The sequence below is a fragment of the Equus przewalskii genome, chromosome 17, assembly GCF_037783145.1.
Source record: "Equus przewalskii isolate Varuska chromosome 17, EquPr2, whole genome shotgun sequence".
NCBI lineage: Eukaryota > Metazoa > Chordata > Mammalia > Perissodactyla > Equidae > Equus > Equus przewalskii.
The window spans coordinates 72,448,190-72,462,525 of record NC_091847.1 but is presented as its reverse complement, the minus strand read 5'-3'; the positions used below and the strand labels follow the sequence as shown (position 1 = coordinate 72,462,525).

Genomic DNA, 14,336 nt, shown 5'->3' with positions numbered 1-14,336 from the left:
AACTCTGACTCACTAATTTCTTATCTTTTAGTAATTCTATTTTGTACAAATAGTGAAAGTTCTTTCAGACATTTTGAAACATAAATTTTGCCTTCTATCTCTCTCTTACATACATAAAGAAGGAAAATTAAGTGAAATAAAGATATTCCTAAAACATCTTCACACTCCGGATCCAATTCTTATGAATCACTTTCAGACTCAGAGCCCTCGTGTCCCCATTTTTCCACATGAGTTTCTCCTCTTGACTCTCAAAAATATTGGCAATGCCACATTTCTTGAAAGAGTGCCCGACTTTTCTTCCAAGGACCTGACACCCATTGTGCAAGTTTGAGAATGGGGCTTTCTTGAATTGCCAGAGGTTACCAATGGAAAGTTTTCAGACAACAACGAGGACATATTTTTTCTTCAAGTGATCCTTGAACGGTCTGTGGACTAAAACCTCAAGCCCTCAGAATTGTTTAGTCAGGCCAGATGGAAAAGCAACCAGCTTACGCAGGTAGTGATACTCTCTGTAATTATCACCTGGCCTACAACAATGATCAAAATGCCAGGACAGACTTCCAACCTAGGCACATCCCTTATTCTTTTCTTTTTTAAGATTTTATTTTTTTAACTTTTCCTTCTTCTCCCCAAAGCCCCCCAGTACGTGGATGTATATTTTAGTTATGGGTCCTTCTAGTTGTGTCATGTGGGATGCCACCTCAGCATGGCTTGATGAGTGGTACTAGGTCTGCACCCAGGATCCGAACCAGCAAAACACTAGGCTGCTGCAGTGGAGCATGCAAACTTAACCACTGGGCCATGGGGCCAGCCCCATGCACATCCCTTATTCTTGTATTGAATTTTGTAATTTACAAAGACACACTTTCACAAAAATGAAATGCTCATCTCTACTCGTGTATTTGTCTTCAGCTGCCATTGATGTACTTTTGTATTTCACATTTGTCAAGTAAATAGTATTTTTTCAATAAGCTTTAAAATTCTTTACACCTTCACAAATTTTTAAGTTTTCTTTTTGCAGAGTACTTTACTAAGATAATCATGTAAAACAACTAGGAAAGTATCAAAGTTCTGTATTTTTCGGCATCATTTTTGAAGAAGAAGGCATAGCATGCCTCTTAAACCAATAAAACAGATGCCATTGTACGTTAAAAATGTCTTTGATATAAACATAAGACCTAAAACTATAAAACTCCCAGAAGAAAACATAGGGGGAAAGCTTCATGACATTGGATTTGGCAATGATTTTTGGATATGATGCCAAAAGCATAGGCAACCAAAGCAAAAATAGGTAACTGGGACTAGATCAAACTTAAAACTTCTGTACATCAAAGGACACAATCTACAGAGTGGAAAGTCAACCTACAGAATGGGAGAAAATAAATATCCATAATATATAAAGAACTCCTACAACTCAACAACAACAAAAAAAAGCCAATTAAAACATGGGCAAAAGCCTTGAATAAACATTTCTCCAAAAATTATATACTAATGGCCAACAAGCATATGAGAATATGCTCAACATCATTAATCATTTGGGAAACGCAAATTAAAACCATAGTGAAACATCATCTCATGCCCATTAGAATGGCTATTATGAAAAAAAAAAGAAAAGAAGTGTTGGCAAGGATGTAGAGAAATTGAAACAACACTTGTGTGTTGTTGATGGAAATGTAGCTGCTATGGAAAGCAATATGGTCATTCCTCAAATAATTAAAAATAGGATTACCATATAATCTAGCAATCACACTTGTTAGTATATATCTAAAAGAATTGAAAGCAGGATCTCAAAGAGCTATTTGTATATCCATATTCATAGCAGCACTGTTCACAATAGCCAAGAAGTGGAATCAACTCAAACGTCCATTGATGGATTAATGGATAAACAAAATGTGGTATATACATACAACAGAATCTTACTCAGCCTTAAAAAGAAGGAAATCCTGTCACATTCTACAACGTGGATGAGCTGTGAGGATATTATACTAAGTGAAATAAGCCAATCACAAAAAGGCAAATACTATATGATTCTACTTATATAAAGTATCTATGGGGCAACAAAAGACCCTGAATTGCTAAAGCAGTCCTGAGAAAAAAGAACAAAGATGGAGGCATCACAATCCCTGACTTCAAGATATACTACAAAGCTAGAGTAATCAGAACAGTGTGGTACTGGCACAAAGACAGACTCACAGGTCAGTGGAACAGAATTGAAAGCCCTGAAATAAAACCACACATTTGGACAGCTAATCTTCGACAAAGGAGCTGAGGTCATACAATGGAGAAAAGCAAGTCTCTTCAACAAATGGTGCTGGGAAAACTGGACAGCAACAAGTAAAAAAATGAAAATAGACTATTCTTTTATGCCATTCACAAAAATAAGTTCAAAATGGATCAAAGACTTAAAGGTAAGACCTGAAACCAGAATAATTCTGGAAGAAAATATAGGCAGTACACTCTTTGACATCAGTCTTAAAAGGATCTTTTTGGACACCATGTCTTCTCAGACAAGGGAAACAATAGAAAGAACAAACAAATGAGACTTCATCAGACTGAAGAGCTTCTACAAGGCAAGCAAAAACAGGATTGAAACAAAAACACAACCCATCAACTGGGAAAAAATATTTGCAAATCATATATCTGACAAAGGGTTAATCTCCATAATATATAAAGAACTCACACAACTCAACAACAAAACACCAAACAACCCAATCAAAAAATGGGCAGGGGATATGAACAGACATTTCTCCAAAGAAGATATACAAATGGCCAACAGGCACTTGAAAAGATGCTCATCATTACTGATCATTAGGGAAATGCAAATCAAAACCACACTAAGATATCACCTTATACCCGTTAGAATGGCTAAAATAACCAAAACGAAAAATAACAAATGTTGGAGAGACTGTGGAGAAAAAGGAACCCTCACACACTGCTGGTGGGAATGCAAACTGGTGCAGCCACTATGGAAAACAGTATGGAGATTTCTCAAAAAATTAAAAATAGAAACACCATATGACCCAGCCATCCCACTACTGGGTATCTATCCAAAAAACTTGAAATCAGCAATTCAAAGAGACCCATGCACCCCTGTGTTCATTGCAGCGTTATTCACAATAGCCAAGATGTGGAAGCAACCTAAGTGCCCATCAACTGATGACTGGATAAAGAAAATATGGTGTATATATACAATGGAATACTACTCAGCCATTAAAAAGGATAAAATCATCCCATTCACAACAACATGGGATGGACCTTGAGGATATTATGTTAAGCAAAATAAGCCAGATAGAGAACTGCACACTTAAAAATGCTTAAGATGGTAAATTTTGTTATGAGTTTTTTACCACAATTAAAATAAATATATATTATATATTTAAACATGTACATGTATAATATATATTATCTTTGACATATAACCTTTTTTATTGTGGTAAAATATATGTAACAAAATTTACCATCTTAACCATTTTAACCATCTTAACCATTTTTAAGTGTATAGTTCAGAAGCATTCAGTATATACACATTGTTGTACAATCACCACCAGTATCCATCTCCAGATAGCATATAATCTTTAATGATGAAGGTGGTATTATAGAGCTAAAATAGTCGAATAATATTAGTTACTAACTGCTGAGCATCTGGTGAAAATACAAAATAATTGAAATATTTTCAAATATTCTATGTGCCGCTTTGAGCTCATTAAGTGCCTTTTGTGTGTTGGCTGCCGCATTGCTCCACGCTGGGATGGGGCAAGATCGCGGAGAACAGAGCATCAGGCTCCCTAAATTTCTCTGAACACTAACCCAGGCTCCGGGAGAGGGGACTTTTCCCAACCCTGATTTCTTGATTTCTAGGGTGTCCTTCCAAGAAATGGTGCCAGAGTAGACTAGGTTAGACAGCATAGGGCCTCACAGTGACTCCAACCAAGTCAGCAAGAGAAGCAAGGCCCATAGGATCCAGATCCCAAGGCCGCAGGCTCATTCTTGGCCTGTGATAAAGTCCTCTCCCAAATTTGTCTCCAGAATTCTCCCCAAGATGCAGCTAATTATACCCAATGTAGCTCTACCTCTTACTACTTTTTACCTCACTTTTTATGTGATTTTTCTCACTGTAATATCATTAACTTAAGGAACATAAAGTGAGGGCTGAAGCTGGAGCCTTCTGAAGTGAATATGACCTTGAACTCTGCCTGGTTGGATTCACACTCGGTACTCGACCGCCTTCACTTATATGGTCAAAACAGTGACAATTCCACAACACCGCCTGTGTGTTCTTTCCCTGTGGTGTCTCTCTCCTACAAGGCCTGCATGACCTGTACAATTGGTCCTGAGTTTACTAAGCTAAACTTTTTTATTTCTGCTAGCTAATCTTGATGGTTTTCCCTCCTCTATGCAATAATTTTGCCTCTTAGTTTCCCTTATAAACAGTATTTTCAACTTAACATAATGACCTAAGGAAAATGCTACGCAGGGAAAGAGAAATAAGGTAGGTTCCTTGCCCTTATTAAGGGGTGATTAACTCAGGTTCAGGGAACAGGGAAGGAAATGAAGTCCTGGTGATATGAAACAGGATGCCAGGTTCGTGAACTCCAGTAGTTCAGGCCTGCCAAAGCAAGATGTACATGAAAAAGGATGACAAGAGTGAAGACTGAATACGTAGACCAGACTTTGAAGAGTCTTCTGTAGCATGCTAAAGCATTTCCATTTTCTACTATAAGCAATGATATGCATTAAAAGACTGCAGTTTTCTACTAGCAAGTCGAATACAACACATTAAAAGGATCATACACCATGATCAAGTGGTATTTATTCCAGGGATGCAGGGGTGGTTCAACATCCAGAAATCAATCAATGTGATACACCACATTAACAAAATGAAGAATAAAAATCACGTGATCATCTCAACAGATGCAGAGAAAGCATTTGACAAGATACAGCATCCATTTATGATAAAAACTCTGAATAAAATGGGTATAGAATGAAAGTACCTCAACATAATAAAGGCCATATATGACAAAGCCACAGCTAATACCATTCTCAATAGCAAAAAACTGAAAGCTGTCCCTTTAAGATCAGGAACCAGACAAGGATGCCCTCTTTCACCACTATTATTTAACATAGTATTAGAAGTCCTAGCCAGAGCAATCAGGTGAGAAAAAGAAACAAAAACAATCCAAATTGGAAAGAAAGAAGTAAAACTGTCACTACTAGCAGATGACACGATTTTATTTTTGGAAACCCTAAAAGAATCCACCAAAAAACTTTTAGAAATAATAAATGAATATGGTAAAGTTGCAGGATACACAATCAACATACACAAATCAGTTGCTTTTGTGTGTGTGTGTGTGAGGAAGTTTGGCCTGTAACTAACCCTGAGCTAATCCAATCCTTGCCTGTTTGCTTGAGGAAGATGGTCCCTGAGCTAACATCTATGCCAATCTTCCTCTACTTTGTATATGGGACACTGCCACAGCATGGCTTGATGAGCAGTGTGTAGGTCCATGCCTGGGATCTGAACGGGCAAACCCCAGGCCACCAAAGCAGAGTGCGTGAACTTAACCACTATACCACCGGGCTAGCCCCTCACTTGTGTTTTTATATACTAACAATGAAGTAGCAGAAAGAGAAGTTAAGAATACAATTCCATTTATAATTGCAACAAAAAGAATAAAATACCTAGGAATAAATTTAACCAAAGAGCTGAAAGACCTGTACACTGAAAACTATAAAATATTGTTAAAAGAAATTGAAAAAGACACAAAGGAATGGAAGGGTATTATGTGCTCTTGGATTGGAAGAATTAACATAGAAAATGTCCATACATCCTAAGCAATCTACAGATTCAGTGCAATCCCAATCTAAGATCCAATGACTTTTTTGTTGTTGTTTTGGTGAGGAAGATTGTCGCTGAGCTAAGATTTGTGCCAGTTTTCTTCTGTTTTGTATATGGGATGCCACCACAGCACAGCTTGATGAACAGTGCATAGGATCCCACTCTGTGAACCCTGGGGCCGTTATAGGAGAGTGCATGAATTTAACCACTACACTACCAGGCTGGCCCCTCCGATGACTTTTTAACAGAACTAGAACAAAGAATTCTAAAATTTATACGGAACAACAAAAGACACTGAATAGTGAAAGGAACCTTGAAGAAAAAGAACAAACTGGAGACGTCACACTCCCTGATTTCAAAATATACTACAAAGCCAGAGTAACCAAAACAGCATGGTACTGGCACAAAAACACACACACAGATCAATGGAACAGAATCGAGAGGTTAGAAATCAACCCACACATCTGTGGACAGCTAATTTTTGAGAAGGGAGCCAAGAACATACAATGGAGAAAAGAAAGTCTCTTCAATAAACGGTGTTGCGAAAACCGGACAGCAACATGCAAAAGAATGAAAGTAGATCATTATCTTACACCATATACAAAAATTAAGTCAAAATGGATTAAAGACTTGAATGTAAGACCTGACACCATGAAAATTCTAGAAGAAAACATAGGCAGTACACTCTTTGATATTGGTCTTAGCAGCATATTTTCAAGTACCATGTCTGACCTGGCAAGGGGAAGAAAAGAAAAAATAAAACAAATGGGACTACATCAAACTAAAAAGCTTCTACACAGCAAAGGAAACCATCAACAAAACAAAGACAACCTAAAAATTGGTAGAAGATATTTGCAAACCGTGTATCTGATAAGGGGTTATTATCCAAAATATATAAAAAACTCATACATCTTAACAACAAAAATCTAACAACCCAATTAAAAAATGGGCAAAAGATCTGAACAGACATTTCTCCAAAGAAGATAAACAGATAGCCAACAGACACATGAAAAGATACTCAACATAACTAATTATCAGGGAAATACAAATCAAAACTACAATGAGATATCACCTCATGCCCGTGACAATGCCTGTAATTAACAAGACAGGAAATAAAAAGTGTTGGAGAGGATGTGGAGAAAAGGGAACTCTCGTACACTGCTGGTGGGAGTGCAAACTGATGCAGCCACCATGGAAAACAGTATGGAGATTCCTCAAAAAATTAAGAATACAATTACCATATGATCCAGCTGTTCCACTGCTGAGTATTTATCCAAAGATCATGAAAACATAAATGCGTAAAGATATACTCACCCTTATGTTCGTTGCAGCATTATTCACAATAGCCAAGACTTGGAAGCAACCTAGGTGCCCATCAAGGGACGAATGGATAAAGAAGATGTGATATATATACATAATGGAATACTACTCAGCTATATAAAACAGACGAAATCTTGCCATTTGCAACAATATGGATGGACCTTGAGGGTATTATGCTAAGCGAAATAAGACAGAGGGAGAAGGTCAAATACCGCGTGATCTCACTTATAAATAGAAGCTAAAAACAACAACAAACAAACACATAGAGACAGAGATTGGATTGGTGGTTACCAGAGGGGAAGGGTGGAGGGCAGAGGGTGAAAGGTGATTAGGCACATGTATATGGTAATGAATGCTAATTAGTCTTTGGGTGGTGAACATGATGTAATCTACACAGAAATCTTAATATAGTGATGTACACCTGAAATTTATATAATGTTATAAACCAATGTTACCCCAATCAAAAAGAAAAGTAGAAAAAAATATAAAGCAAAGCTACTTTTATGGGGAAAAAAAGACTGCAATTTTCTTTAAAATTTTGTGGGATCAGTATATAGTTCTAAAAGTAAGTTTAGGTTGTGTTTCATTCCTTAGTCTTAACAGTTTATTCTATTTTATAGTTTTTCAGTTCCTTTGTTTGGAAATCAGGGTTGGAGTTAAAATACTAAAAAAAGTAAAACCAAATGAATCACAGAGGGATTGCCGCACACCCAGACAGAACTAGCCTGTTTTGCAATGAAACCCAGCTGTTTCTTCAAAGTCCAGGATCCTTCTCTTTGTTTTTATTCCTATTCATAATGATGAAGAAAATATATTGTAAATAGATTAGCCTAAATACAAAAGAGGATGAAAACTTGAGGAAATGGATTCGTCTTGGTTTATATAACTTTCCTATTGACCACTTTTTTTCCTTTGAGAAGTTGGCACGAATACCCACTAATGTGGATTTCTGTTCCATTAATGTAAGAGGATGTGGGGATTTCCTCTGCTCCTTCCTCCTTGTCTGCTTCTTAACCTCCTTCCTGTATTCAGGCCATTATCCGCCATTCTTTGCTGGACTCCACTGACCACACTGACAGGGGGTCAACAGTCAGCGCTGCCCGTACCTGGAATTAATTTCGTATGTTTTGTTACTCAAAAGATAATCCAATTGGCAGGTCTGTTTTTAGATATTAATTCTTGATTGTTTTCCAGAAAAAGAGACATATTGTTACAGAAAATAAAGTTGTTTTTTAAATTAATACTGCTGGAACATTAAGAACATTTTCCCAAATAACACACCCCTTTCCTTGTACTAAAAACTGTACAGGTTGTACTTTTCCATACTCTCTACAGATTTGGCCTGCTTCAAAGGAGCAGTTCAACTGCACATCAAATTTGCATTTAAACTTCCTCTACATTTGGAATTTTTACTTATTAAAACGGACTTCTGGATAGCTTTACTTTTGAATTCTTTTACTTGGGCATTTATATAAGTGCCATAACAAATCATACTTTTAGTTTCCCAGAGAAACTTAGAACACAGTGCTTTTGAAGTGTAATTGCAAATAAGAAAGCACTTGACAATTCTTGCTTAATAAATACAATTTCTGCCATTTTTAATTTTTAGACTTGTATGAATTTTGTTCTTTAATTAAGCATTTCATCTTGTTCAGAATCATAAATCAATTAGCTCCTCAACTTAATATTGTTTCTCTTATGGATGTCTTCAATATCTATTAATGGAAATATAGTCACTCAAATGAAATCCTAAAAAATAAAGCTGCCTTAATTGAAAAAATATATATTATGGCATGTATTTCTACTTTAAGACATATTGATAATATTATATATCTACCAGTTCATAAGGTTATTTTTGCTTTTTCCCAAAATTTAGAAAATATATAATACGTGTTAGTGTAACTTTATTGGAGATGAAATCAGATAGAGATGTTTTCTATTCATTTGTATTATCACATGTAGCTAGAAATAACGTATAATTCAATTTTGTGACTATGCAAATTGCTCTTTGCTTTTGATGTTTCAGCTTCACCAAACCCAGAAGTCATCAAGATAAATTCAATTCTGGATATAGTTACAAAAGTGGAAGACTACTATCTTAAAGGATATATTGTTGGGGCTATTCATCCGGTTATACAACCTGTTGGGCAGCGAAAACACCTACCTGCCAGTTACCTGTACAGGGCGGTCCTATCACGCTTGAAATTAAGGTAAGCCTGGTGCTCAAGAAGATAGACACACTGAGAAGCTGTTGAGAGTGACGGTTTTCTTTGGCTGAAAGAAAAGAGACTTTGAACAAAGCGATGGAGAATAAAGGATAATTAGGGATTTTGGTTTCAGGCACATTTTCCAGCAATTGAACCTGGATTGAGAGAAGGAAACTTACACCTTCCTTAAAGCTCCTCATTGGTTTTAGCGCCTTGCAGACAAACAGACCCTAGGTGAGGATGTCAATGAACAAGGAGAACGGTCAATTGACTCCAGAAACCCCTGGAAGCTCCTGGCAGCTTCCACAGGGGAGGGGGTAGCAGTTAGCTGCAAGTCTTATCACTGGCCTAAGACAGCTGCCTGGGCCAATGAGTCCACTTTCACTGAGCGTTCTTTTGAACTGTGCTACGTTGTTTTATTAATAATAGCAACAGAAACTATCTCTACCTTCTAAAACTTTTATAGCAGAAAGGTCTACATGCCAAGTTCTCACCAATTGGATAGACCTCTTATCAGCTTTTTCCAAAACATAGGATGTAAAAGCCATCCATTTTGGTTTATTTTTTAAACCTTTTTTAATAGCTGCTTTCCCAAACAACACTGCAACCATTTTGCCAGCCTAGCTTGTAAGTTTGACTGTTTTTAAAGTACTGTTGCTCTTTCCAATGAAGAATGAAAATAACTAGACCAATGTCTTTGATTAACACATTAAATTTTTTTACACAACTCTTCAACTGTATTAAAACCATCTCAAAGACCCGGGTAAAAACTGTGTTTTCTCCTTATGGTGATGGACTAATAATCAATGACTAACTCTGAAAGGGCTAAGCAGAGAAGGAAAAAGTGAAATAAGAGGAAAAGAGAGAAAATGGGAAAATTGAAAAAAAGACAGGGCTTTAAAAAATCCCGGGTGTGCCTTCAGGGACACTGGGTGACGTCTGGAGGGGGAGTATGGGCTTCAGCTTCCACAGTGATGCCCCGTCAGATCCTCCCTGGTTCAAGCAGTACTGAGGAAACGTGCCGTTTGTCCCACAGCGGTAACGCGGATGTCCTAATTACAAACAGACTTCAGACAGACTTCTCGGTGCCCTGACAAGGCTAAGAAGAAGCCAAGGGTGAAAAGAAGAAAAAGAAAAAAGACAATATTTATCTGCATTGAAATAGGATTTTTACTTGGGCTTTTGTACAATAATGAGGTATAATAGTGATCTAAAATCATTTCCCCTAACTTTTATTAAAACAACAGATGTGAAGTTTTTCTTTCATATTAAATTAGAAATTAAATTAATAGAGGTTTAAATTGAGGAAATTTAAATTAATAGAAATTACTGTTTTTCTGGTATTTTTACACAAGAAGACAACCATTAGGCTTGCAATAACAAAAAAATGATTGCCTTGACCTTGTTTGTGAGTTGCATATTCGTTTTCACATGAGCATATTAGCTGAAAATCAACAATTGGCTTCCAACCCTCAACATACTCTCTCTTACAGCCCGAAGCATTCGGCAGCACCCAGCGGACAGAGACGCCCAAGGCTTGTGATTGACGAATGTCCTCTAACTTATGAGACTCAAACAAACGATGGAGCGAAAGAACTGATAGAAAAGGTACGAAACGTGTACATTTTTTCATGGGATATTGAGAAATATTTGGTATTTCTTCCTCATTAATTCCCTTTCTTACGTTAAAAAGAACAGGGAGATGTTAAGCGAAATAAGCCAGTCAGAGAAAGACGAACTCTATATGACTCCACTCATAGGTGGAAGTTAGTCTATTGATAAGGAGATCTGATCGGTGGTTACCAGGGAAAAGGGGGGGTGGGGGGAGGGCACAAAGGGGGAAGTGGTGTACCCACAACATGACTAACAAAAATGTACAACTGAAATCTTACAAGGTTGTAATCTATCATAACATTAATAAAAATAAAAAAAAAGAACAGGGAGATGATAAATGACTTATTCTATTAGAATTTAAAATATATTGAAGCACAATTTGGTATACCGAATCATACAGAGTTCAAAACAGAAATACAGGCCAACAAAACAAAGTGGAAGTGCCAGAAATAAATTTATACACATATAAGAAGTTTCATTACAAACCTGATGAAGTAAATGGGGGGAAGAACCATTACTTAAGGGGTGCTGCTGGAAGCGTGGGAGTTTTCTGTAGAAATGGACTCCACACAGTACAAATGAGACCAAGAGGTAATTTTTTTTTAAGTATAAAAAATGTGAAAGAAAATGAAAAAGTAGACATATTATATTTTAAATAGATTGAGGCATTTGAGTTCGAGTTTATAAATACAATTTATATACTAAGAAAACTAAGCTTAAGAGAATAGAATCAGGGGGACTCTGCAAAACATGTGTCCCATGGGACCTTCATTTTCAGCATATATGGGAAATGAGTACAAATGCCTGAGAATGATGTTTAGTCTTGAATGGACAGACAGGATCCATGGACAGCTAATACCAAAGGAAACACAAATAATAAAGAGACGTTTAGCAAAAGGCTCAACCTAACTAGCAATTTTTAACATAAATAAAAACTGAGAATTAATACTTCACCAGTATTAATTGAGAAATTAAACTGAAAGTATTAAATCCAGTGTTGGAAGAGCTTTAAGAAAACTTTCATATATTACAGCTGATGTTGTAATAAATTAGTACAGTATTCTTGAATATCACTTTGTTAATAAAAATCATAAATCCCATCTTATTTTGTGAACCAGTAATTGTCCCTTTAGGAATCTATTCCAAGAAATTAATTGAAAAGGGGAAAAGTCATTTTTATACAAAGACATTTTAATCAACAGTGAATAAGAGGCCAAATTCTCAATAATTGGAAAACTGAGGAGGCAATGCTATACGAGTCCATGGAGTACTTTATGGGCGTTAAACGCGACAACTACAGTGTCAAGATAGACAAGTCTATATAACGTAACTTAACGAAAAATTGAACACTATGTGTATAGTGATTAAGACCAAGAAAAAAATGGACATTCATAAGTATTCTAAATTGATTGGATTTTATGGTGAAAGTTTTTTTTAGTTGCGTTGACATTCTTTTAAGGTTTTAGCTTTTATTTAAATGAGTACAGCCAAAAACCTAAGGCATTTCCTTGCAAGTGAGAAACTATGAAACGCAGTCACTGTTTCCATTGTTGTTCCCAAGCCTTAAGTGACCAGGCAGGATTATCTCTGGTTTGTATGTAGCCAGATATAGCTCCTAATGATATTTCCTATTTGGGTATAAAGTCACCATTCAACACGGTTTTTCAGGAACAGTCTTTGAGACTAGATTTTTATAAACAAGGTACACATGCTGTTTACTACTCCTATTCTGGGAAATTTCTATTTTTTTTCTGGGAATAAATTCACTCCAGAAAATTTCTTTTGAAAGCAAAAATATAACTATTAATTTAGTCTTAATAGATCACCATCAGAGCCCTTGTTTTGCATTTGACTTCCTGGACACAGCTGAAAATCTATTTAAACAGGAAGGTACTGTTACTTCAACAATTAGAGTAATGGGGTTATTTCATGGAGAGAAAAGCTTCAGGAAACACAGCACATGAAGTATCTGAAATTATGTGTGAACAGAGCAAAAGATGAATGTCGCATGTTATTTTTGAATGGCTGCCTTAGATAAAGAGTTGATTCTTGAACAGCTAGATTTTGTCATTTTAATATTATATCAATGTTTGCTCTATTTTTAAAATTAGGTTTACAAGTGTTTTTCAGGATTTTTAAATAAAAATAACATTAAAAAATATCAATCTTCCAACTTAAAAAATGGAAAAACACTGATACTCTACTTGTTACTAGACTTTTCCAGATAAAACGTTCCAGTAGTAGAAAAAACCTCCTGCACTTTTTTACCCAAATCAACTCATAAGACATAGAGAAAGCAATGGCAATAAATGTACTCGTCTCCACCTGCAGAATGCCATGCCTCTTTACCACCTCCCTCTCCTCTCCCAGGACACCTTATCTAAAGGACAATTTGTGGTTATTTTTGAGGCTTTGTGCATTGTTACAATTTCAATATCTTAATTCGTAGGAGTAAATGATACTGTATTGGCATAGTCCTTTGTCCTAGCTCTACACACCCACACCCTCTGTCCTCCTCAGAACTCTCCTCCTCGTCCACTGCAGCTGAGGGCGCTGCCCCCTTTGATTGGACGTTGCTCAGTTCTTCCTGGCTTTTTCATTCCATTTCATTTCTGACTACAGGTGTTTGCATTTGCAACCTCCGTCATAACTCTTTCTTCCCCTCCCACGTAACGCTTAAAACATTTAATTTAAATGTTTAAAACAGTCACCCTATAAAAGACATTGCTATTTCTTCATTTTAACTTATTTAACAAGTACGGATAGAGCACTTATAGGTACAAAACATCACAATACAAAAATGAATAGGACACAGACTCTGCCCTGAAAAGAGTTGCCATTTTAAACAGAGAAGAAAGACATGGCCACAGAAAGAAGAAAGAAATGAAGCAAAAGAAGAGAAAGGGAAAAGCGGTAGGTGTGAAAGTAACCACTCTTAAGGCCTCAGATTATTTCACGGGCACTAAGTCATGTGCTTCTGAGTCCTAGTCTTTAACGGGAAGGATTGGATCTCATCACGTGCATTTGGCCCAGATGGGAGACAATGTCATCAAGATGTAAGCAGACCAGGAAGCTTCCTACGAGTGGTAGCATGAACTCGGCTTATGCATTATACCTACACATTTGTCAAGGATTAGACTTTTAACATCTTTCTTTACCCCCATCAAGCAAACAATGCTGTATGTTTTTTGCTTCTAAATTAATGTCTCTTTTTTATTAATTAAGATGTATTTGGTAAGGTTATTTTTGAGGATTTCTTGGAATAGTTTTTAATTTTACTTGAATGGGAGAGACCGTTCTTAACAGGTCTGCAAAAATCATGCTATAGAATTATTAGTTCTTCTCCAATAGCAAAACTT

General features: G+C 36.4%; 1 protein-coding gene across 1 annotated transcript in view; it reads left to right on the top strand.

The window, feature by feature from the left end:
- Positions 1–14,336, top strand: part of RFTN2 (raftlin family member 2) — a 66,652-nt gene that overhangs the window by 13,527 nt on the left and 38,789 nt on the right. Inside the window, exons 2-3 of the mRNA XM_008538908.2 lie at positions 9,183–9,366; positions 10,857–10,971. Of these exons, the coding sequence (XP_008537130.1) occupies positions 9,183–9,366; positions 10,857–10,971 (299 nt within the window). The remainder of the gene's footprint in view (positions 1–9,182; positions 9,367–10,856; positions 10,972–14,336) is intronic.